This window comes from Theropithecus gelada, chromosome 10, assembly GCF_003255815.1.
Source record: "Theropithecus gelada isolate Dixy chromosome 10, Tgel_1.0, whole genome shotgun sequence".
In the NCBI taxonomy this organism is placed as follows: Eukaryota; Metazoa; Chordata; class Mammalia; order Primates; family Cercopithecidae; genus Theropithecus; species Theropithecus gelada.
This window is the reverse complement of record NC_037678.1, coordinates 5,789,089-5,813,829: the sequence shown is the minus strand read 5'-3', so window position 1 is coordinate 5,813,829 and position 24,741 is coordinate 5,789,089. Positions and strand designations below refer to the sequence as shown.

Below are 24,741 nucleotides of genomic sequence, written 5' to 3'. Positions count from 1 at the left end.
TTTTTTTTTTGAGACGGAGTCTCGCTCTGTCACCCAGGCTGGAGTGCAGTGGCCGGATCTCAGCTCACTGCAAGCTCCGCCTCCCGGGTTCACGCCATTCTCCTGCCTCAGCCTCCCGAGTAGCTGGGACTACAGGCGCCTGCCACCTCGCCCGGCTAAGTTTTTTTTGTATTTTTAGTAGAGACGGGGTTTCACCGTGTTAGCCAGGATGGTCTTGATCTCCTGACCTCGTGATCCGCCCGTCTCGGCCTCCCAAAGTGCTGGGATTACAGGCGTGAGCCACCGCGCCCGGCCAGCTTGGGTTTTACTAATTACACTATGTGTCAGCAGAATATTAACATACTTCACAGGACAGATGTTTTATGACACCAGGATAGTATGGCATTTGTAAAACCATGTGAAATGTAGAATTTTTCTTTTTTCTCTTTCTTTTTCCTTGAGACAGGGTTTCATTCCTGTTGCCCAGGCTGGGGTGCAATGGCACGATCTTGGCTCACTGCAGCTTCCGTCTCCCAGACTCAAGTGATTCTCCTGCCTCAATCTCCCAAATAGCTGGGACTAAAGGTGCATATCACCACACCCAGCTAATTTTTGTATTTTTAGGAGAGATGGGGTTCTGTCATGTTGCCCAGCCTGGTCTTGAACTCCTGGCCTCAAATGATCCACCCTCGTCAGCCTCCCAAAGTGCTGGGATTGCAGACGTGACCCACCACACCCAGCAAAATGTAGAATTACTAACACACCCTTTACACTGTAATGATGATGGCTGTGAACATTTACTGCATACCAATCACATGCCAGGTACTATGGTGGGCAATTGACTGCATTATCTCACTAAGTCCTTCTATGCTGTCTGTGAGGAAGCTGCTGCTGTTGTCTATATTTTACAAGGTAAGAAATGGAGATACAGGGTTGAGACAGGTGCCAGAGGCTCTTCAGGTAGTCTGGCTACAGGGTGCTCACTCATTCTGCTCTAGGGACTTAAATTCATGCCTTTCTAACTCCAAGTCTTATGCCTTTCCTTCCACACCAGGCTGGTTTTCAACAGCCACAGGGTTAGAGTTAAGGATGGACAGTGTTAATAGAGATGGATTTTAGTCTTGGCGAGAGGAAGAACGTTTTAGCAGTCATTCCCGAGACAAGATGAAGTGAACTTCCTGAGAAGGTGGTGAGTGTCCTGTCACTGCTGATGTCTGGGCCGAGGCTGACACAGCTGCAGTGATAGACGTTGTAGTTTGAATAGAATTTATCCAACCAATAACATCGACAAAAAATGCCTTTATAATGTAGTGTCTTTACGGTCGCAGGAACTGTATGACATTTGAATGTTTTCTTGTTTATTGGTATTTCTTTGGGGGATTTTATTTTATTTTATTTTATTTATTTATTTATTTATTTTTTGAGACGGAGTCTCGCTCTGTAACCCAGGCTGGAGTACAGTGGCGCGATCTCCGCTCACTGCAAGCTCCGCCTCCCGGGTTCACGCCATTCTCCTGCCTCAGCCTCCCGAGTAGCTGGGACTACAGGCGCCGCCACCTCGCCCGGCCAATTTTTTTGTATTTTAAGTAGAGACGGGGTTTCACCGTGTTAGCCAGGATGGTCTCGATCTCCTGACCTCGTGATCCGCCCGTCTCAGCCTCCCAAAGTGCTGGGATTACAGGTTTGAGCCACCGCGCCGGGCTTTTTTTTTTTTTTTTTTTTTTTTGNGGGGTTTCACCGTGTTAGCCAGGATGGTCTCGATCTCCTGACCTCGTGATCCGCCCGTCTCAGCCTCCCAAAGTGCTGGGATTACAGGTTTGAGCAACCGCGCCGGGCTTTTTTTTTTTTTTTTTTTTTTGAGATGGAGTCTTGCTCTGTCGCCCAAGCTGGAGTGCAGTGGTGTGATCTTGACTCACTGCAAACTCCACCTCCTGGGTTCACGCCATTCTCCTGCCTCAGCCTCCCGAGTAGCTGGGACTACAGGCGCCTGCCACCACGCCTGGCTGATTTTTTTCTATATTTTAGTAGAGATGGGGTTTCACCATGTTAGCCAGGATGGTCTTGATCTCCTGACCTCGTGATCTGCCCGTCTCGGCCTCCTAAAGTGCTGGGATTACAGGCGTGAGCCAACATGCCCAGGCTTTATTATTTATTTATTTATTTGAGATGAAGTTTTGCTCTTGTTGCCCAGGCTGCAATGGCATGGTCTCGGCTCACTGCAACCTCTGCCTCCCAGATTCAAGTGATTCTCCTGCCTCAGCCTCCCAAGTAGCTGGGATTACAGGCATGTGCCACCACTACTGGCTAATTTTTGTGTTTTTAGTAGAGACAGGGTTTTACCATGTTGGCCAGGCTGGTCTTGAACTCCTGACCTCAGGTACTCCATCCACTTCGGCCTCCCAAAGTGTTGGAATTACAGGCATGAGCCACCGTGCCCGGCCTCTTTTTGGGGAGTTGAGGGGCGGATGGAGTCTTGCTCTGTTGCCCGGGCTGGAGTGCAGTGGAGCAATCATGGCTCACTGCAACCTCTGCTTCCTGGGTTCAAGCAATTCTCCTACCTCAGCCTCCCGAGTAGCTGGGACTACAGGCACTCGCCACCACGCCTGGCTAATTTTTTGTATTTTTATTAGAGACAGGATTTTGCCATTTTGGCCAGACTGGTCTCGAACTCCTGACTTTAGTTGATCCACCTGCCTCGGCCTCCCAAAGTGCTGGGATTATAGGCCCGAGCCACGGTGTGTAGCCTTGGGGAATATTTTTTAATAGAAATTCCAAGAGGCAGAGGTTTCCTGGGCGGCACAACACATGAACTGAAGGGAGAAGGAGTGCTGTGAATTTTTCTTACTCAGCACCAGCGTTTTATGTACCATATGGTTGGCCTGGGCCCATGGGTCAGCAGAGGTGGTGAGAGTCCGGCTGCCCGGATATCAGCCTCTGGTGGACTTGGCTGCTTTTCCCCTCATGGCCTTCTGGGTGGTAGCTGGGCCACTGCCCACAGCTTGGCCATCCGCAGGCAGCCTTTCCCTAACCTGTGTACACCTCCAGTAGGGCTATCACAACCCTGAGGGGACATAACTCTTTCTTTTTTTTTTTTGAGACAGAGTTTCGCTCTTGTCGCGTAGGCTGGAGTACGATGGTGCGACCACAACCTCCGCCTCCCGGGTTCAAGCGATTCTCCTGCCTCATCCTCCCAAGTAGCTGAGATTACAGGCATGTGCCACCATGCCCGGCTAATTTTTTTGTATTATTAGTAGAGATGGGGTTTCATCATGTTGGCCAGGCTGGTCTCAAACTCCTGATCTCAGGTGATCCACCCACATCGGCCTCCCAAAGTGCTGGGATTACAGGCGTGAGCCACCATGCCTGGCCCATAACTCTTTAAGGGAAATTTTTAGTACCTGAATTCTATTTTTTAGCACAAGTCACATCTCAGTTTTAATCAGTTTATCTGTATTAGGTAGCTACTTAGCATTTTGGAAAAATTAGCTTCCTTGGACTCCTTCAGTCACCTAGATTGGCCCACATTTCCAAATTTGCTTGATGTTTCAACTCGAGCTTTGCCTCATTCAGAAACCAGTAGCCTTCCTGGTTCTGGCCGCTCATGGAGTGAGTCCTCTGCTCCCAGGTGAGTAAGTCAGAAACGAGTGGGTCACATCCAGATTTCAGGTGCCAGCTACCAAGTTGTAGTCTGAAATTTCAAGGCATTTCCCATCCCCTGAAGATGTCACAAGTACAAGCTGCTTCCAGAGGCTTCTGTAACCCTCATTAATATGTAGGCATCCCGCCAGGCGCAGTGGCTCACACCTGTAATCTCAGCACTTTTGGAGGCCAAGGTGGGTGGATCACCTGAGGTCAGGAGTTCGAGACCAACCTGACCAAAATGGTGAAACCCAGTCTCTAGTAAAAATACAAAAAATTAGCCAAGCATGGTGGCAGGTGCCTGTAATCCCAACTACCCAGGAGGCAGAGGCAGGAGAATCCCTTGAACCTGGGAGGCAGAGGTTGCAGTGAGCCAAGGTCGCACCATTGTACTCCAGCCTGGACAAAAAGAGTGAAACTCCGTCTCAAAAAAACCAAAAAACAAACAAACAAAAATGCAGGCATCCTTGTACTTGTTAAAATTATTCCTGTCTCTCCACTGTGGTGAGGCCTGTGGTAAGCAGCATCTCCTGAAGTGCCACCTGCCTTGTTTGAGAGTCATAAAACCTTGTCTCCTTAATAGGCTCCTGTAGTTCAGAATTTTCATTAATGTAAATGGGTCCTCCCCATGTCGCCCTTTATTCTGAGTTACTGAGGCTTCACTTGCTGGTTCTCAGCACCGGGCACTCCGGAAGGACTTGGCGATTAACTGAAGGGCTTGCTTCAGCGGGCGGTGTCAGAGCAGAATTAATGTCGCTGCGCACTGTAGGTGTACCCCGCCACCTACAGTGGCGGGGGTAGGGATGCGTGGAAGAGGTGTTTGCTGTTGCTTGTAACTCACCCCTCCTCCCGCTGGGAGCCTCTCCCTGTATCCCCCCTGCCTCAAGGCCCGCTGTGCCCTGCCCCGTCTGTCCATCACCCTCGCCATCCATGCAGCTCAGGACATGTCCCGTGCACCTGCTCCTCCTGCAGTGCTGCTCCTGCTATTTCTGGGACGGGCTTTTTGCCCTCAGGCTCCTGAGCTATTGTAGGTTCTAGAAGCCTCTGCTGTTCTCAGGCACTCCTCTGCTCAAGAACCTGCTGCGTCTCCCTAGCTCGCGTCCCTCAAGTCTGAATTATTCCACTCCCGTGACACTCTGCTGTTCAACAGGCATCCTCTACCGCCTCCTGCTGGGCACAGTTGGAGCAGCCTCTGTCATGGTACGTGCCTGTCTCACGCTAGGGACCGGGGCTGGGCTCAGACCCTGGCGGCTGACTCCCCGTGTGACGCTTAAACGTTCATCTCAATTTTAAACGTTTCTCCCAACAGTTTTTTAATGAAATCCCTGAGTTCTTCTGCTTGGAGAAGGTCCTGGCAAATCATTCCCAACCATAAAATCTCATGATCAGAATGTAGTAGCCCTTTTCCCACCAGCCAGGTAGGTTCATGTCCTTAAAAGGCTGCTTTAAACACTTTTCTCTTGGCAGAAATTCAGACTTTCACCCCTGAGCGGGGCCACTCTGTTGGGCCCGAAGTCTCCTCCCTACCGCTCGTTACCCATTTAACAGCTGCTATCAGACACCCCGTGTGCGTTCCTTCTGCAGCTTTTCTTTCCCCCCACCCAATGGTGATTGTTTTGTTTTATTTAGTGATTAATTTTGAGACGGAGTTTTGCTCTTGTCACCCAGGCTGGAGTGTAATGGCGCAATCTTGGCTCACTGCAACCTCTGCCTCCCAGGTTCAAGCGATTCTCCTGCCCGACCCTCTTGAGTAGCTGGGATCATAGGTGCCCGTCACCATGCCCAGCTAATTTTTGTATTTTTAGTGGAGACGGGGTTTCACCATGTTGGCCAGGCTGGTCTCAAACTCCTGACCTCAGGTGATCCACCTGCCTCAGTCTCCCAAAGTGCTGGGATTACAGGCGTTAGCTGCTGCACCTGGCCTATTTTATTTATTTATTTATTTTTATTTCCATAGGTTATTGGGAACAAGTGGTGTGGCTACATGAGTAAGTTCTTTGGTACTGATTTGTGAGATTTGGGTGCATCCATCATTTGAGCAGTATACACTGTACCCAGTGTGTAGTGTTTTACCTCTCACCCCCTTCCTACCCTTTCCCCCAACTCCCCAAAGTCCACTGTGTTTTTCTTATGCCTTTGCATCCTCATAACTTAGCTCCCACTTATGAGAACATAACGATGTTTGGTTTTCCATTCCTGAGTTACTTCACTTAGAATAATAGTCTCCAGTCTCATCCAAGTTGCTATGAACGCCATTCATTCATTCGTTTTTATGGCTGAGTAGTATTCCATCGTATGTATATGTCACAATTTCTTTATTCTCTCGATTGATGGGCATTTGGGCTGGTTCCACATTTTTGCGTTTACGAATTGTGCCGCTATAAACATGCGTGTACAAGGATCTTTTTTGTATAATGACGTATTTTCCTCTGGGTAGATACCCAGTAGTGGGATTGCTGGATCAAATGGTAGTTCTACTTTTAGTTCTTTAGGGAATCTCCCCACTGTTTTCCATAGTGGTTGTGTTAGTTTACACTCCCACCAGCGGTGTAGAAGTGTTCCCTGTTTACAGCCACGCCAACATCTATTATTTTATGATTTTTTGATTATGGCCATTCTTCCTTCTGTAACTTCTTCACATGGTCAGGCTAAAATCAATTTTCTGTGCCCTGAGGATGATAGCGAAGCAGCAGAAATAATGGCCTCACCTTGACTGATTTCTGCCCTCAATTCTAATGGTCAGCCCTCCTCTCTCTCTCACCCCATGTTAAAAGGTAACTTCCAGGAAATAGAAAATCAGAACTGTCACACAGATAATAAAACCAACATGTTAATGATTTTCATTCACCCATAATGAGTGAACCAGGCAGCGGCTACCATTAGTTCAAAAGACGGTCTGCAAAACACACCACAAATAGATCAGGAATATTGGAATAGATACGTAACGAAAGGCAGAAAGTGGAATTGCACAGTGACTAACTTTTTGGTCTCTGACTTTTTTTTTTTTCTTTTATGACAGAGTCACTCTGTCGCCCAGGCTGGAGTGCAGTGGTATGATCTCGGCTCACTGCAACCTCCGCCTCTCGGGTTCAAGCGATTCTCCTGCCTCAGCCTCCCTAGTAGCTGTGATTACAGGTGCCTGCCATCCATGCCTGGCTAGTTTTTGTATTTTTATTAGAGATGAGGTTTCCATGTTGGCCAGGCTAGTCTCGAACTCCTGACCTCAGGTGTTTCACCTGCCTCAGCCTCCCAAAGTGCTGGAATAACAGGCATGAGCTACTGTACCTGGTCGGTGTCTGACTTTTTGTTCAACATATTGCAAGACCACTCACGTCTGTATGCGTGTCTGTAGTGGCCTGTTCACATGGCACCTAACATCCCACTGTAGGACATCTGCCATTTACATCTCCTTTGCCTGCTGTGGAGATTTACATGGGTGGTTTCCAGTGTGGGGATTTTTTTTTTTTTTTTTTTTTTTTTTTGAGGTGGATTATTGCTCTGTCACCCAGGCTGGAGTGCAGTGGGGTGATCTCGGCTCACTGCAACCTCTGCCTACCGGGTTCAAGCAATTCTTCTGCCTCAGTCTCCCGAGTCGCTGGGATTACAGGTGTGAGCCATGAGCCACCATGCCTGGCTAATTTTTGTATTTTTAGTAGAGATGGGGTTTCACCATGTTGGCCAAGCTGGTCTCGAACTCCTGGCCTTGTGATCCACCCACCTCTGCCTCCCAAAGTGCTGGGATTACAGGCGTGAGCCACTGCACCTGGCCATGGAGCTTTTAATAGTGCTGCTCAGAGCACATGTCTTTTGTGGTTTTGGTTTTTTTATTTTTATTGAGGCAGAGTTTCACTCTGTCACCCAGGCTGGAGCGCAGTGGCGTGATCACTGCAGCCTCCATTTCCCGGGCTCAGGTAATCCTCCCACCTCAGCCTCCCAAGTAGCTGGGATTACAGGTGCATGCCACCACACCCGGCTAATTTTTGTGTTTTTTTGTACATACAGGGTTTCACCACGTTGCTCAGGCTGGTCTCAAAACTCCTGGACTCAAGCAGTCTTCCTGCCTCAGCCTCCCAAAATGCTGGGATTACAGGCATGAGCCACCGTGCCCAGTCTATTTATTTTTATTTATTTATTTTTTTTGAGACGGAGTCTTGCTCTGTTGCCCAGGCTGGAGTGCAGTGGCCGGATCTCAGCTCACTGCAAGCTCCGCCTCCTGGGTTTACGCCATTCTCCTGCCTCAGCTTCCCGAGTAGCTGGGACTACAGGCGCCCACCACCTCGCCCGGCTAGTTTTTTGTATTTTTTAGTAGAGACGGGGTTTCACCGGGTTAGCCAGGATGGTCTCGAGCTCCTGACCTCATGATCCACCCGTCTCCGCCTCCCAAAGTGCTGGGATTACAGGCATGAGCCCCACCATGCCCGGCCGGGTCTATTTATTTTTGAGATGCAGTTTCACTCTTGTTGCCCAAGCCGAAGTGCAGTGGCGCGATCTCGGCTCACTGCAACCTCTGCCTCCCAGGTTCAAGCGATTCTCCTGCCTCAGCCTCCTGAGTAGCTGAGATTACAGGCGCCCGCCACCACACCCAGCTAATTTTTTGTATTTTTAGTAGAAACAGGGATTCCCCATGTTAGCCAGGCTGGTCTTGAACTCCTGACCTCAGGTGATCTGCCCGCCTCAGCCTTCCAAAGTGCTGGGATTACAGGCGTGAGCCACCGCACCTGGCCTATTTTATTTATTTTAATTTTATTTTTAGAGACAGGATCTTGCTGTGTTGCCCAGGCTGGAGTGCAGTAACGTGAAATTGGCTCACTGCAGCCCTGACCTCCTGGGCTCAGTTGATCCTCCCACCTCAGCCTCCTGAGTAGCTGGGATTACAGACATGCACCACCACGGGTGGCCCTTTGTTTTTTAATTGCAGTGAAATTCACGTGACATTAAATTAACCACTTTAGGGCCAGGTGTGGTGACTCACACCTATAATCCTAGCACTTTGGGAGGCCGAGGCGGGCAGTTCACTTGAGGTCAGGAGTTCGAGACCAGCCTGGCCAATGTAGTGAAGCCCGTCTCTACTAAAAATACAAAAAAAATTAGCTGGGCGTGGTGGCATGCACCTGTATGCTTGTAGTCCCAGCTGAGACAGGAGAATGGCTTGAACCCAAGAGGCAGAGGTTGCAGTGAGCCGAGATCATGCCACCGTACTCCAGCCTGGGGGACAGAGCGAGACTCTATCTCAAAAGAGAAAAAGTAACGAAAAATAAAAAGGAACCACTTTTTTTTTTTTTTTTTTGAGATGGAGTCTGGCTCTGTTGCCCAGGCTGGAGTGCAGTGGCCGGATCTCAGCTCACTGCAAGGCCCGCCTCCCGGGTTCACGCCATTCTCCTGCCTCAGCCTCCCGAGTAGCTGGGAGTACAGGCGCCCGCCACCTCGCCCGGCTAATTTTTTTTGTATTTTAGTAGAGACAGGGTTTCACCGTGTTAGCCAGGATGGTCTCGATCTCCTGAACTCGTGATCCGCCCATCTCGGCCTCCAAAGTGCTGGGATTACAGGCTTGAGCCACCGCGCCCGGCCAGGAACCACTTTAAAGCACACAATTCAGGGGTGTTGAGTCCACTCACAGTGCTGTGTACCCACCGCTGCTAGTTAGTTCCAGAACGTTTTCAGCACCCCAGTGGGAAACTCCCATTAAGCAGACAGTCCTCTGCCCTCCCTCTCCCGATTCCTGGCATCCACCCATCTGCCTTCTGTCTCCATTCATTTGCCTATTTGGGACACTTCATGTAAATGGAATCCTACTGTGTGTGCTTTTTAGTGCCTGCCTTCTTTCACTGAGCAGAGCGGTTTCAAGTTCTTCCGTGTTGGGTCATAGGCCAGAACTTCATCCTGTTACGGCTGAGTGATAATCCACCATATGGCTGGACCGCATGTGGCTCATGCATCCATCCACTGGTGGACATTTGGGCCGTTGCCAGCCTGTGGCTGTTGTGAGCGGTGCTGCTCTGAGTATGTGTGTGCCTGTATTTGCTCAGTCCCTGTCTCCAGCTTTCCTGGGCTTCTCCCTGGGAGTGAAACTGCTGGGTCCTAGATTTGGCTTTCTGGGGAACTGCCACACTGTTTTCCACTGCACAGTTTAGCACTGAAACATCAGGAGGCATCCACCGTGTAGTGATGGGGGGTGTCCACGTGGCTGATATGTAGGGCCATGGGGGTTTCCAGACAGGTGCCTGCAGTGGTCCTGCCTGGGCCAGCCCAGCTCCAGCCTGATACACATGCTCCCCTCCCTCCCTCTGGGCCAGGCTGCCCCACTCCATCTTTCTGCTTAATCTTCTCAGGGCCCAGGAGGTTTCACCACGTTGGCCAGGCTGGTATTGAACTCCTGACCTTGCATGAAGCACAAGTCCTCTCTAGGTTCAAGGTTCCATGGTCTGACCCGGCTCTACCCCAGCCACGCTGACCTTGGAGGCCCTCCCCTGCCTGCAGGGCTTTGCCACTCCCTGAGTGCCACTCCCTGATTGCCCCTCCCAGCCCCCTCACCAGTCCATCCCCGAGCTGCACACACAGGCAGGCGGGCTGTTCATTTCACTGCCACTCAGGGCCAGCACCAGCCAGGACCCCTACCCAGGGCTTGTCATTGAAGAGCTCGGCCCCCACCAGCCTCCTGCTCCCCGTTCCCTGCAGCCAGGGGGATCCCAGAAGCCCCGTCAGGCAGGGCAGACCACCCCCGGCTCAGGACGCCCAGCAGCTCTGTCACACTTGGGGTGAAGGTCCCTGGAGGCCCGCCTCCTACACTCACCTCCCCTAGGTCTCTCTCCTTCCCCTGCTCATGCCTCTGCTCCACCCTTCCCCACTAGAACGGGCATCCCTGGGGCCAGGGCTGTGCAAGCTTCCAGTGGCTGCGGCAGCAAGTCTCCACCCCGTCAGCAGCACAAATGGCAGAGACCTTAGCTTCCCCGCCTGTCGGAAAGGTGTCTCCTGGGCTGAGGTCAAGGCGTTGGCGGCCGGGCGTGCTTCTGGAGGCTCCAGGGAGGCTTTGTTTCCTGCCCTTTGCCGCCCGCCCACTTTCCTGGGCTCTTCCGCCTCCAGCCCAGCCCCGCAGAGCCTCTCCCCATCATTCTCTCTGCCTCCACCTACGGTCATGACTGCTTCCTTGACTCAGCCCTTCATGCCTCATTCTTGTAAGCACCCCCTGCAATTATACTCAGCCTTCGCACCTCCCTCTCTGAGCCTTAGTTGCACCCCTGTCAGTGTGGACAGTATCTGACCCTTAAATCTTATTTTTCTCCCTCCATGGTGCTGGACACTAGATGGGCACATAGTGGGTATACAACTGAGGTAGGGTACACAGTGGGTGCACGGCTGAGAGAGAATGCTTAGTGAGTACATGGCTGAGGTAGGGCACATAGTGGGTGCTCAGCTGAGGTAGGGCGCATAGTGGGTGCTCAGCTGAGGTAGCGTGTATAGTGTGTGTGCAGCAGAGGTGGGTAACTGTCTTATGAAAGGCATCAGGAGGCTCCCTCACTCCCCTCCTTACTGGAGAACGCACTGACTTCCTTTCATCTTCATTGTCTGCCGCAGAGCTGCAGAGAGACGAGGCGGCGGCTGCTGTGCTGGGTGCAGTGAGGAGGAGGCCCTCGGTGGTGCCCATGGCTGGCCAGGACCCCGCGCTGAGCACGAGTCACCCGTTCTACGACGTGGCCAGACATGGCATTCTGCAGGTGGCAGGTAGGGCCCCAGTTGGGCAGTCCACAGGGCCATGGGCAGGGCGGCCTTCCTCTCGGCAACTTTGGGACAAAGTGGGCTTGGCAGGGGCTGCCTCACTGCAGCTGGGCAAGATTGAAAACTAACTGGAACCAGGTGCAGTGGCTCATACCTTTAATCCTAGCACTTTGGGAGGCCAAGGTGAGCAGATTGCTTCAGCCCAGGAATTTGAGACCAGCCTGGTCAACGTAGTGAGACCCCATCTCTTAAAAAAAAAAAAAAAAAAATCAGCCGGGCATGGTGTTGCATGCCTGTATTCCCAGCTACTTGTGGGGCTGAGGTGGGAAGATTGCTTCAGCCCAGGAGGTGGAGGTTGCAGCGAGCCAAGATCATACCACTGCACTCCAGCCTGGGTGACAGACTGAGACCCTGTCTTGGAAAAAAAAAAAGAAGTAAAACTAATTGGAAAAGGAGGGCCTGCTAATGTGTTTTGAGAAATAAATTGTACGCTTGTCAAAGCATTGCCCAGGTGCTCTGAGAAGCCAACGGGCAGTGTCCTGCTAGTGTTTAAAGAGCAGAGGCTGAAATTTAATGAATTGTTTCATTAATCAAGGGTACTGTTATGTCTCATCCAAAGCAACAAACATCTGCAAAAATGTAGACAACAAACTACTCCATGCCCAGCAGTTGGTCGGAGGAAAACATCTTGCATTGCTTTGTTTTGTTTTGTTTTTTTGAGACAGGGTTTTGCTCTGTTGCCCAGGCTGGAGTACAGTGGTGCAATCCCAGCTCACTGCAACCTCTGCCACTCTGGTTCAAGAGATTCTCCTGCCTCAGCCTCCCGAGTAGCTGGGATTACAAGCACCCACCACCACGCTCAGCTAATTTTTGTATTATTAGTAGAGACGGGCTTTTGCCATGTTGGTCAGGCTGATCTCAAACTCATGACCTCAGGTGATTCCCCCTACCTTGGCCTCCCAAAGTGCTGGGATTACAGATGTGAGCCACACGCCCGGCCAATGCTTTGTTACTAGGAGCATATATACTTAGGATTGTTATGTCTTCTTGATGTATTGACCTTTTTATGAGACAAGGTCTCACTTTGTTGCCCAGGCTGTGCAGTGGCGCTATCTTGGCTCGCTGCAGCCTCTATCTCCCTGGGCTCAGGCAGTCCTCCCACCTCAGCTTCCCGAGTAGCTGGGACTACAGGCACAAGCCACCATGCCTGGCTAATTTTCTTGTTTCTTGTAGAGACAGGATTTTGTCATGTTGCCCAGGCCGGTTTTGAACTCCTGGACTAAAGTAATCGGCCTGTCTTGGCCTCCCAAAGTGCTGGGATTATAGGTATGCTTTTTACCATTATTAAATGGCCTTCTTTATGTCTGGTGATACTGCTTGTGTTAAAGTCTGATTTTTCTGATACTAATATAGCCACGACAGCTATACCAGCTTCCTCATCACTGGTGTTGGTAACGTGTGCCTCTTCCATCCTTTTACTGTTCAATCTGTCTCAGTCTGCACAGAAAGTGCATCTGTTATAGACAGCTTATCACTAAGCATTTTTTAAAAGCTTTAATTGCAAGATGACCACATAGCAGAAATGACATTGTCAAAGCCTGGGAGGGTCAGCAGAGGAGTTTGCACTTGGTCATGGTGGCTCTAGGGCACATTAAACAGAGGACGGATGTAATCAGATGTATAATTTAGAAGTCTCTTTGGGGGTGGAGAATGATGACGGCAGCTATTGGAGTCAGGGAGGCCAGTAAGAGCAAGCATAGAGGTTTGAGTTAATGTCGTGGCAGTGGGATGCAGAGGAGGGCATGGATCTGAGAGATGTTTTTTAAAATGTCCAGCTGGTGGCCTAGCTGAAACCAAAAACTGGGGGTGGTGGGGGTTGCCACATGGGATGACGTTTCCAGGGGTGTAAAGGAAGAGTTTAAGAGAAGAGACGGCCAGGCCACCTACAGGCCATGGCTCATGCCTGTAATTCCAGCACTTTGGAAGCCCAAGGTGGGTGGATCCCCTGAGGTCAGGAGTTCAAGACCAGCCTGGCCAACATGGTGAAGCCCCGTCTTTACTAAAAATACAAAAATTACCTGGGCATGGAGGCATACACCTGTAATCCCAGCTACTTGGGAGACTGAAACAGGAGAATCACTTGAACCCACGAGATGGAGGTTGCAGTGAGCCGAGATCACACCATTGCACTCCAGCCTGGATAACAAGAGCAAAACTCTGTCTGAAAAAAAAAAGAGGAGCAGCAGCCCTGGAAAGTAACTTGGCCTTCTTCTTCTTCTTCTTTTTTTTTGGAGACTGAGTCTCACTCTGTCTCCCAGGCTGGAATGCAGTGGTGTGATCTTGGCTCACTGCAACCTGTGCCTCCTGGGTTCAAGCCATTCTCCTGCCTCAGCCTGCTGAGTAGCTGGGACTACAGGTACATGCCGCCATGCCCAGCTAATTTTTTTGTATTTTAGTAGAGATGGGGTTTCACTGTGTTGCCTGGTCTCAAACTCCTGAGCTCAGGCAGTCCACCCGCATCGGCCTCCCAAAGTGCTAGGATTACAGGCTTGAGTCACTGCACCCAGAACATGGCCTTCTTCTTCAACGTGCCTCCCTCCACCTGCTCTCCTGGTGGGTACCCCAGGAGCTGGGAACCTTCCAGATTATTCATCCTTCTCCCAGCGTAAAGAAAACTAATTGGAACAGGAGGACCTGCCAGGGTTCAGCCTTGGAGGGATGTTGTGGGATTTCAGTGCAGTGTACTGTGGGTCCTTCCGTGTCATCAGGGGGCTGTGGGCTGTGCTGGGGTTGTGTGCTCCTCCCGGGGAGCGTATGAAGTTTTCAGAGTCGACACTTGAGCCAGGGTCTGCAGACTTCCTTGGGAGATGATGGCACAGCTTTTAGATAGTTCTCTTGTGTTGGAGCAGAGTTTTCACTTACTTACAACCCAGCTTCTCTGGGCGCAGTGGCTCATGCCTGTAATCCCAGCACTTTGGGAGGATGAGTCGAGTGGATCACTTGATGTCAGGAGTTTGAGACCAGCCTGACCAATATGGTGAAACCCCGTCTGTACTAAAAATACACAAAACAGCTGGGCGTGATGGTGGGCACCTGTAATCCCAGCTACTTGGGAGGCTGAGACAGGAGAATGCCTTGAACCCAGGATGCGGAGGTTGCAGTGAGTGAAGATTACATCATTGCACTCAGGCCTGGGTAACAAGAGCAAAACTCCATCTCAACAAACAAACAAAAATAGCCCCAGCTTCTTGAGAAATTTAACCATATCAAGAGACCATTTGACGGCCTCAGCCATCCTGAAAAGATGCTGGCCTTAACCAGAAGTCATCAGGAACAACAAGGGTGGAGGTGCCTGGAGAAGAGCTGAGTGGCAGTCACTCTCCTCTCTGGTGAAATAGTTTATAGTCCAAGCGCCAAAGCAAGAAAAATCTAAACATTCCATTGTAGATGCATTGATGGATACAGACAGAGAAAATTAGAGCAAAACTTCCAATTGCCAGTGGCTTTTTCTTTCTTTTTTCTTTTTCTTTTCTTGTTTGTGTTTTTTTTTTTTTTTAGACGGACTCTCGCTGTTGCCCCGGCTGGAGTGCAGTGGTGTGATCTCAGCTCACTGCAACCTCCACTTCCCAGGTTCAAGCAATTCTCTGCCTCAGCCTCCTGAGTAGCTGGGATTACAGGCACCTGCCACCATGCCCGGCTAATTTTTGTATTTTTAGTAGACGTGGGGTTTCACCATGTTGGTCAGGCTGGTCTTGAACTCCTGACCTTGCGATCCACCTGCCTCGGCCTCCCAAAGTGCTGGGGTTACAGGCGTGAGCCACCGTACCTGGCCTCCAGTGGCTTTTTCAATTGGGACAACCAGCAGAGAACTCCCTCAGATGGCTGCTCACTGAGGACTGTTCTTGGCAGAACAGAGGCCTCCCCTTCCTGGGCCTCACCTTGGCATCAGCTTTGTTACATCGTCCCCTAACTGCAGTTCATGCACCTGAGTTTCCTGTGGGCCCAGGGGGACAGTTCAGGACCAGGAACCCCCACTTCCCTCCTGCTCCTCCAGGGCATGGCATGGACCCCTCCAGGACTTCTTAGGCCGAGGGCTCTCCTGCGTTCTTGAGGTGTCACCAGATGTCACTCCCCACCAACGCGTTTCTCAATTTTTCTGTCCCAGGTGCTGCTTCCCCCATGACCAACATCTAGAAACCAGCCAGAAACCAGATTTCTGTCAAACGGAATTTTGAATGATCTCTCCCTGCTTGAGTGACTATATACTTAGCTAAATGGAAGCTTTGTAGAATTTTGACACCAACAATAGTGGCTTTTTTGTTTTTGTTTTGTTATGTTTTTTTGAAACGAAGTCTTTGTTGCCCAGGCCGGAGTGCTGTTGTGTGATCTCGGCTCACTGCTACCTCCGTCTCCCAGGTTCAAGCGATTCCCCTGCCTCAGCCTCCTGAGTAGCTGGGATTACAGGTGCCTGCCACCACGCCCAGCTAATTTTTGTATTTTTAGTAGAGATAGAGTTTAATCATGTTGGCCAGGCTGGATTCGGACTCCTGACCTCAAGGGATCCTCCCACCTCAGCCTCCCCAAATGTTGGGATTATAGGCATGAGCCACCGCACTTGGCCAGAATAGTGTTTTGTGAATAAAGTTGAATTCAGTATTTTAAGAGGTGGTCATCGTGGGGCTGAGCAAGTGTTTTGGGGTCTGAGGCTCTGGTCTGGGGCTGAGGCTGGGAGCTCAGAGTGGAGATCCATCAGGTGGTGTGAAGCAGGGTGGGGAATGGAAGGTTCCAGGTCTGAGGACCAGTAGAGGCGGAGGTAGACGCTCAGAGATGTGGAGGGTGGTGAATGGCAGGGGAGAGAAAGATAAGTCCACGCCGGACCTGACCCTGCAGGACGACACACGTCCACCGCCCTCGGTTCAGATCTTCCGGCACATAACCCACTCCGTGGCCGGCTGGGCTTTCCTGCAGCACACAGGCCTGAAGGGAGTTCAGCTCTCCTTCCACTTTTGCAAAAATGGTTAGCAACTTCAAACAAAAACCATAGCAAACTTGCGACTCCCTCCCGATAGATTGCTGCTGGCTTTATGATGTGTTTTAATCGCCCTCCACTGGGAGAGAATGATGAATCGCCCCGCGCATCCTGTGGGTAACGGCTCTGGGAATCGTTTCTTTATTCATAAACCAGGCTTCTCCCATTGCAGAGACAGTGAGTGATGTGGTGTTGTAACAAGCGAGGGGAGAAACAGGGGTCGTGAATTCATCTGATGCCTTGCAGAATTTGCATTTTATTGATAGTTTTCATTTCCTTCCATATTATATCATATTGAAGTCTGATTTTGATGTGCTGGCCTGTGTTCCCAGAGAACAGCGAAGGGTATTTACTCATATTGACTGATGGCATCAACACAGACGCAGAATTGACGGCTTAATAAGTGGGAAGGTTGAAAGTTCTGGGGATTCTTCTCAGCTGCTGGGGAGACCAAGGGAGCGAGGAAGGCCGGCCTCAGTGTGGGACGTGCAGAGGAAGCTGCGGAGGCTTGGCTGGGAGTCAGCCTCGGCCAGGTGCCCATGTCAACCCATCCTTATGCTTACTTGGCCTCTGGGCCTCAGTTTTCTCACCTGTAAAAGAAGAGATGAGACACAGCACTCCTGGGAGCACCCAGCATCCTACCTGGTCCGTAGTAACAGCTCACAATGCACTTACTGTGTTCTGGGGCTGGGCCAAGATTTCCTGCAGGTTATTGATTTAATCCTTCCTGTAACCCCTCCAAGTCAGTTTCGTTAGTATTTCCATATTGCAGATGACCAAAGAGGCGCCAGCCCAGCCCAGCCAGGGACTGGGCAGAGGAAGAGATTCTACTCTGGCAGGCTGGGTACAGCTCTTTGCTTTTTCTCTTTCTTTTTAAACCTTTTCATTGGCCAGGCACAGTGGCTCACGCCTGTAATCCCAGCACTTTGGGAGGCGGAGGTGGGCGGATCACGAGGTCAGGAGATCGAGACCATCCTGGCTAACATGGCAAAACCCCGTCTGTACTAAAAATACAAAAATTTAGCCGGGCGTGGTGGCGGGCACCTGTAGTCCCAACTACTGGGGAGGCTGAGGCAGGAGGATGGCGTGAATCCAGGAGGCGGAAGTTGCAGTGAGCTGAGATTGTGCCACTGCACTCCAGCCTGGGCGACAGAGCGAGACTCCATCTCAAAAAAAAAAAAAAAAAACTATTGATATGAGCCAGATGCTGTGGCTCGTGCCTGTAATCCCAGCTACTTGGGAGGCTGAGACGAGAGGATCGTTTGAGCCCAGGAGATCAAGGCTACAGTGAGTTACGCTCATGCCACTGCACTCCTGCCTGGGTGACACAGCCAAACTCTGTCTCTTGAAAAAAAAAAAAAGAAAAGAAATCTGTTGGTATGAAAACAAAGTACCAAATTAGTTGCCCTTCTGGTTTGGGAGGGAGTAAAAAGCCTTCAATAGCAGCTCACTTTCAGAGAGCTCAGTATCATGCAAGGCCATGGGCTCTGCAAACAGTAGGTGTTTAATAGGTGTTTACTGAATGAATGAGTCAGCACCTTATGCAAGCAGGGTGCTTATGAGGAGCAGGGACATGACCCAGTGTGGGCTCTGGGCTGGGGTCCCTTTGCATGTACCATACTCTGTCCTGGGACCCTCTTACCCTCATTGCAGATGGCAGAGTGGACGGGGGCTCATGGTGTGGTTGGGTACCTCGGGCCCTGTGGCTGGCTGAACTGAGTTCAAGCTCCTCAGGTGGGAATTCATCCTTACCTGCCTATCTTGGCTTCATCCCCACACCCCTCTGTACCCTCTGGGCCAGCTGACCAGAGCCACGGGTCCCTTCCCCACACCACCCCAGCCAGCACAAACCCCCTCACCAGCGATAGGCACCAGTGCACTGGCAGGCCACGAGCCCTCCCCTCCCCACCACCTGCAAACCAGACGAGGGAGGTGGAGGGGAGCCCCCTGGTTTGGGATGGGCCTGGAGGTATGAGAAGGAGGGTGCTGGGACCTGCAGAATAGCTGCCTAAGACCTGTGGTGGCCCATTGTGGCCCACAGGGTTCTCTTTCTTGGACACCAGGTCTGAGCCGAGTTCTCTCACCAGGCCTCCTAGGACACCTCCCGGGACCCACCCAGCCTGGCGGGCTGCTCCTCCCACAAGCCTCCCACCCCCTCCCCGACCCCAGGTGGCATCACAGCCCCTCCCCGCAGCCCCACTTGCCCACACAAGCACAGACAGCTTCTCCTCCTGTGTCCCCTCCCCTTTAAGTGGCCTTGCCGCTGTCCCTGGGATCTGCACTCCTTTCCACGTCCGCAGGCTCTGCTGGCCTTGCTGCAGGCTGTCCCCACCCCTCCTCACCGGCTTCCCAGGCTCCATAGAGAAAGTCAAACCTCAGTCCTTGCCCCAGCGACCTTGATCCTCCCTCCCATTTGGGTCCCAGTAGCTCAGGGAGGCACATCTGTGACCTCTGAACACCCCCTACGGTTCCTCTGTGACCAGGGGTCCCAGAGCAGATGCTGCTGTGCTCCCCGGAATGACCTGGAGCTGGACACAAAGCCACTGCCCGCCGCCCCGGCTTCTGCTGCCTCTGCTGTTGCTGGAGACCAGCATCTGCTGCGTGTCTGCCCGGTGGGTGGAGGCCCCCACGGTGTGCTCCTCTGGGGCAGCCGATGGTGGGCGGGGGTGCGGGGTGGGCCGATGCTGTATCTTTCGGAATGGGGCTGGCCCTCTTCTGTCCACAGTTCCCACAGGGTAACTCTAAGTCTTTGGAATTTCTCAAGTGAAAGGAGTATCTTTGTTATTCATGGGGTGGGGCTCTAAGACCTCCAGGAAGGGAAGGGCTAGAGGCTGAGTTCACTCTGTGGCCTGTGATTCCCTCAGTCCCACCGATGAAATGAAGCTTCAGTGGGGGCCCTGGATTTCCAGAGGTTCCGTTGGCCCCTCGGCCATCACCGGTTGGTGATGCTATGACGATGGGCACAAAGGGGAGGCCTCCTGACTCCACGGGAGAGAAGTCACAGACGCTCTGTGGCCAGGACGCTCCCAGATCTCACCCTGCGCGTCTCTTCCTGTGGCTGGTCCTGAATTGCGTCGTTTGTGATAAAACTAATTGTTAGTGTAGTGCCTTCCTGAGCTCTCCAAGTCATTCTAGCAAATTAGCAAACAGGGAGGGATTGTGGGAACCCCTAGATTTGTAGCCAGCTGGCCAGACGCGTGGGTAGCATTCTCGTGCGGGTGCCCTCAACCTGTGAAGGGTGGTCTGAGCCCAGATAAAAGCCGTTGCAGACGTAGGTGATGGGTGTGGCTGCCAGGGCTCCCACGGTTCCCAGAGAGGTGCTTGTGGGTCTGGGCGTGGACCTGCCACTTCCCCCGATCCCTTTCCCCTGGGCCGTGGGGCCTGGCAGGGGCTGTGTCTCTCTCCAGAGCTGAGTGCACAGCAGGCCCCCAACAAATGCTGGTTGAGCTGATCTTCCATTGGTCCAATTATCTAGCACATCCCCCAAGACTTTTGCACTTGCTCTGATTCCAGAGATGATAATGCTACTCAGTTTTTTTTTTTTAATTTTTTATCCTGATGTTATCTTTCTCTTTCAACCCTAAAGGCATTGATTTGACTCCTTGTTTCTTCAGTAGCCATATAAATGATTCATCACTTTAGGAGCAAAGTTGTTCTTTCCGCTTTTATCCCACAGGAGGCGGGCACAGGCTCTGGGTCAGCCATGGAACCCTGGCCTCCGCGGTGGCAGACACTTTGTCTGGAAAACACTCTAGTTTCAGGGGTGGCCATTGAAGATTTTCTGCCTGAAAACTCCCACTTGGCAAGGGAAGCAAATAAAAGCGTGGCTTACAGTGCAACCCTTTAAAACAGAAGCTTGCTAAACAAATGGGAAGCGTGACCAGAATTCGTAAGGAACTGTGAAATGAAGAGGATGCTGTATTTGGAAGCTGTGAAATTGCTCTAGGATTCCAAACCTCAGAGTAGCTTCCAGGCTCCTGGGAAGAATCAGATGCGTGGCCTAAATAAAAAACAGTCCCCTGGCCAGGCAGCCAGGGCGGGGACATCAGAGTTCGCACGCTGTGCGTGTGTGTGCACTCATGCCAGTGTGCGTGTGGGTACATGCATGCACGCAGGTGTGTACTTTTTTTTTTTAATTTTTTTCACGAGACAGGGTCTCACTCTGTTGCCCAGGCTGTAGTGTAGTGTAGCATGGTCCTAGCTCACTGCAGCCTCAAATTCCTGAGCTCAAGTGAGCCCTCCACCTCAGCCTCCCAAAGAGCTGGGATTACAGGCGTGAGCCACCGCACCTAGCCAAGTGTGGAATCTTGATTCATGACCTTTCATAGCTGAGGGGCGAGAAAGCTCACTGCCATCCCTTCTCATTCCAAGGACACACTCTGAGAACAGTTGTAATGACTTTTTTTTCTTCTTGAGATAGGGTCTTGCCATGTCACCCAGGCTGGAGTGCAGTGGCGTGATCACAGCTCACTGCAGCCTGGACCTCCCAGGCTCAAGTGATCCTTGAGCCTGGACCTACTCAGCCTCCTGAGTAGCTGGGACTAGAGGTGCATGTCACCACAACTGGCTAATTTAAACAATTCGTAGTTTTTGTTTGTTTGTTTTTGAGACAGAGCCTCGCTCTGTCACCCAGGCTGGAGTACAGGGGCGAGATCTTGGCTCACTGCACCCTCTGTCTCCCGGGTTCAAGCGATTCTCCTGCTTCAGCCTCCCGAGTATCTGGGACTACAGGCATCCCCGCACCATACCTGGCTATTTTTTTGTATTTTTAGTAGAGACGGGGTTTCACCATATTGGCCAGGCTGGTCTCAAACTCCTGATCTTGTGATCCACCCGCCTTGGCCTCCCAAAGTGCTGGGATTACAGGTGTGAGCGACCGCACCCGGCCAATAAGTTTTTTTTTTTTGAGACGAGGTCTCACTGTGTCGCCCAGGCTAGAATGCATTGGTGCAATCTCAGCTCACTGCAACCTCCGCCTCCCGAGTTCGAGATTCTCCTGCCTCAGCTTCCTGAGTAACTGGGACTACCAGCGTGCACCACCACGCCCAGCTAATTTTTTATATTTAGTAGAGAGGGGGTTTCACCATGTTAACCAGGCAGGTCTTGAACTCCTGACCGAGGGTGATCCGCCCACCTCGGCCTGCCAAAGTGCTGGAATTACAAGAGAGGGCCACCGCACCTGGCCAAAAAAATTTTTTTTAGAGACAAGGAAGGTCTCATTATGTTGCCCCGGCTGGTCTCGAACTCCTGGGCTCAAATGATCCTCCCACCTTGGCCCCCAAAGTGCTGGGAGTGCAGGTGTGAACCACTGTGCCCTGCCAGTCATTAGATTTGAAGCCTACCCTAAATCCAGGATAATCTTATCTTGATGCTTAGCTAATTAGATCTGTGGTGACCCTGTTTCCAGCGTCACATTCTGAGGGTCCAGGGGGACTTGTGTGTTCTTTTGGGCTGGGCTGGGACACTCTTCCCCTACTACACAGGGTTAGAGGCGGACTGAGCGGTCCCATAGCCCCTTCCCTGAGGTCTACACCCTAGTCTGCACCCTCGAGGTCAGCGCTGCCCAGTGGAATGTTCTGTATGCTGGACACACTCCATCCCTGCCTTGTCCAGGGCAGCCCCCACTGCGCGTGACTGCTGGACACCTGAAATGTGGCGGGTGCCACTGAGGAACTGGACTTTTAAAAATGCAAATGCTCTTGTCCTGGAAGGCGCAGATGTGGGTCCTCCCACTCCTGTGTGAGGAAAGGAAGAGGGAGCAGAAAGTGCTGGGAGGAGGGGCTGCAGCCTGCTCCAGGCTTCCCATCCCCAGCCCCCACCCTGGGTGCCCCAAGGTCTCCTGGGAGATGGGCACCCTCACAGAAGCCAGGGCCTGGGCCTGGGCCCCTTTGCACAGCCCCCAGCACTTGTGCCGGGCTTGGAACCTTGACCAATGAACCGTTTACTGCGTTGAGCAGAGCCCTTTGAAGGTACAACCCCAGGGGCCCTCAAAGCCACCAAGGCTGTGTGTGGCCTCTCCCTGTACATTACCCCTCCTGGGCCCACACCACTGGGGTTGGAGCCCCTGTCTCTGTGCTCATGGCCAGAGGAGCTGCTCCCATATGTGACGGCACATCCACAGACCTGCCAGGGGGCAACAGTTTTCCTACAGAGGTGGGGTTTAGTGGGAAGGGGTGTAGAGTCAGGAAGGTGGCGGCGGAGCATTCCAGGTGGAAGCTCGGGCAGGAGGATGCCCTTGAAGAATTGAAGGAAGGCTGCTGGGCCAGGTCCTCAGGGGCAGAGAGGCGGCCAGTGGGGGCCTCGTGGACCAGAGTGGGGGGATCTCCATGTTCCCCACTCCTGACGACAGCCTGGTATGGGTTTGGGCTCCCTTCCCACTGCCTGCACCCCTTTGTGCCGCGTTTTCACCCTTGGCATGTGTGCCACAGGCTGTTCTTACCTGTGTCCTTGTGTGTTTAATTGTAATGAAGAAGCTGTGGGCGCTGGGAAGCGGGGCAGCACATCCGTTCTCCGTGTCCCTGAGCTGTGGCCCTGGAATGAGGAAGTGCAGGGAATCCGGGGGTTGGGGGGTGACATCAGACTACACTTGAGTCACTGTCAGGGCCTTCCCGAGGGTGTCCTGCACGCAGGGGGTCCTCTCTCTTAGGGCCCTGGGCAGAGAGAGGAGGAAGGTCTGAACCATGAGGTCTCCAACCTCCTCTGGCCATTTGTAGGGTGGGGCAAGGCGGGGTCGGGGCTGGGAGAGGAGGGGCAGCTGTGTCTGCAGGCACGGAGGATGGTCTGCAGGGCCCTCTCCTTCAGGAGTCTGTTCTATCTTTTCTTTGAGACAAAGTCTTGCTCTGTCATCCAGGCTGGAGTGCAATGACGCGATCTCGGCTCAGTGCAACCTCTGCCTTCCATATTCAAGCCATTCTCCTGCCTCAGCCTCCCAGGTAGCTGTGACTGCAGACATGTGCCACCATGCCTGGCTAATTTTTTTGTATTATTAGTAGAGATGGGGTTTCACCATGCTAGCCAGGCTGGTCTCAAACTCCTGACCTCAAATGATCTGCCTGCTTCGGCTTCCCAGAATACTGGGATTATAGACATGAGCCACTGCACCCGGCCTGTGCTGTCTTTTTATCTCACTAAGCGCCTGGCCCGGAACCTGGATTCTGGGGACAGAGATAAGCAGACCCAGTCCCAGCTCTCAAGGGGTACCCCTCCACGCAGCTGTCCATGTGTCGGGGGTACCCCTCCCCAAAGCTGTCCGTGTGTGGGGGGTACCCCTCCCCGCAGCTGTCCATGTAGGGGGGGGTGCCCCTTCCTGCAGCTGTCCATGTTGGGGACACAGATGTGTCAAGAGACACAGGGTAGCCCGGGCTATGACGGAGGGCAGGACTGAGTATCTGTACTCCTGAGAAGGCTCCTGTATCCCCGACATGAGGTCATGCCCAAGAGCCACTGTCCCCCAGGCCACACTGGCCTCCACCATGGCCCAGAGTCCTGGGGTCGGCGGTGGGAGGAGGAGGCAGAATAGCTACATCCTGCCTTTGAAGTCAGATGTGTCTCGTTTTAAGTCTTTGGTGCAGCCTGCCGGCTGGCTTTGCACTGATGACTTAACCCTGCTGGGCCTCAGTTTTCTATCTATAAAGTGGGGGGATTATTTCCAGGGTATAGCTGGTCGTGAAGATGAACTTGGGCCACGTGTGTAAAGTCGCAGATGGTGGACGCTCACTCAGCAGGTGTCGCCTTCGAGGAATGCTGCTGCCTGTGCCTCCCAGCTCAGGCTGGGCTGGCCAAGGAGGCTGCTTTTTGCTAAGTACCCGAGGGTTTTCTAGGAGAAGGTGGCACAGAGGCTCACCTGTGTCTGCTCTTCCAGGGGATGACCGCTTTGGAAGACGCATTGTCACGTTCAGCTGCTGCCGGATGCCACCCTCCCATGAGCTGGACCACCAGCGGCTGCTGGAGTGAGTGTCCTGCTCCTCTCTTTCTGTCCCTGTCTTTCCATGTTGCTTGTACCCATCCCTTCACCCCACCTCCCTGTGAGTCACCTGCTCTGGGGCCTCCTTTGTGAACTTGTTGGTGTGCAGAGCTCTTGCGCTCATAAGCCTACTGGAGGGCCATCTGTGGACACCCCCGGGCCCTGGGCTTCCGTGCACCATTCATTAGCACAGTGGGAGCCAGGTTTGGTTTCCTTTTAGCCACCCGAGCTGTGGGTGCCTCCCTTTGGAGTTAGGGACAGTCCCCTGGTCCTAGGTGTAGACCAACCTTGCAGATGACATGGCTGCCAAGTGCCAGGCCTCCCCCACACACTGTCCCTTTAAAACCTCCCTGGGCCTCTCTCTGGGAACACCTTCGGAGCTGTGTGAGTTTCCTGTGGCTGCCACAAAAGACCACAT

General features: G+C 52.3%; 1 protein-coding gene across 1 annotated transcript in view; it reads left to right on the top strand.

The window, feature by feature from the left end:
- ARHGAP8 (Rho GTPase activating protein 8) overlaps positions 1-24,741 on the top strand; it is a 90,430-nt gene that overhangs the window by 8,730 nt on the left and 56,959 nt on the right. Inside the window, exons 2-3 of the mRNA XM_025399920.1 lie at positions 11,191-11,337; positions 24,222-24,309. Of these exons, the coding sequence (XP_025255705.1) occupies positions 11,259-11,337; positions 24,222-24,309 (167 nt within the window). The 5' untranslated portion in view covers positions 11,191-11,258. The remainder of the gene's footprint in view (positions 1-11,190; positions 11,338-24,221; positions 24,310-24,741) is intronic.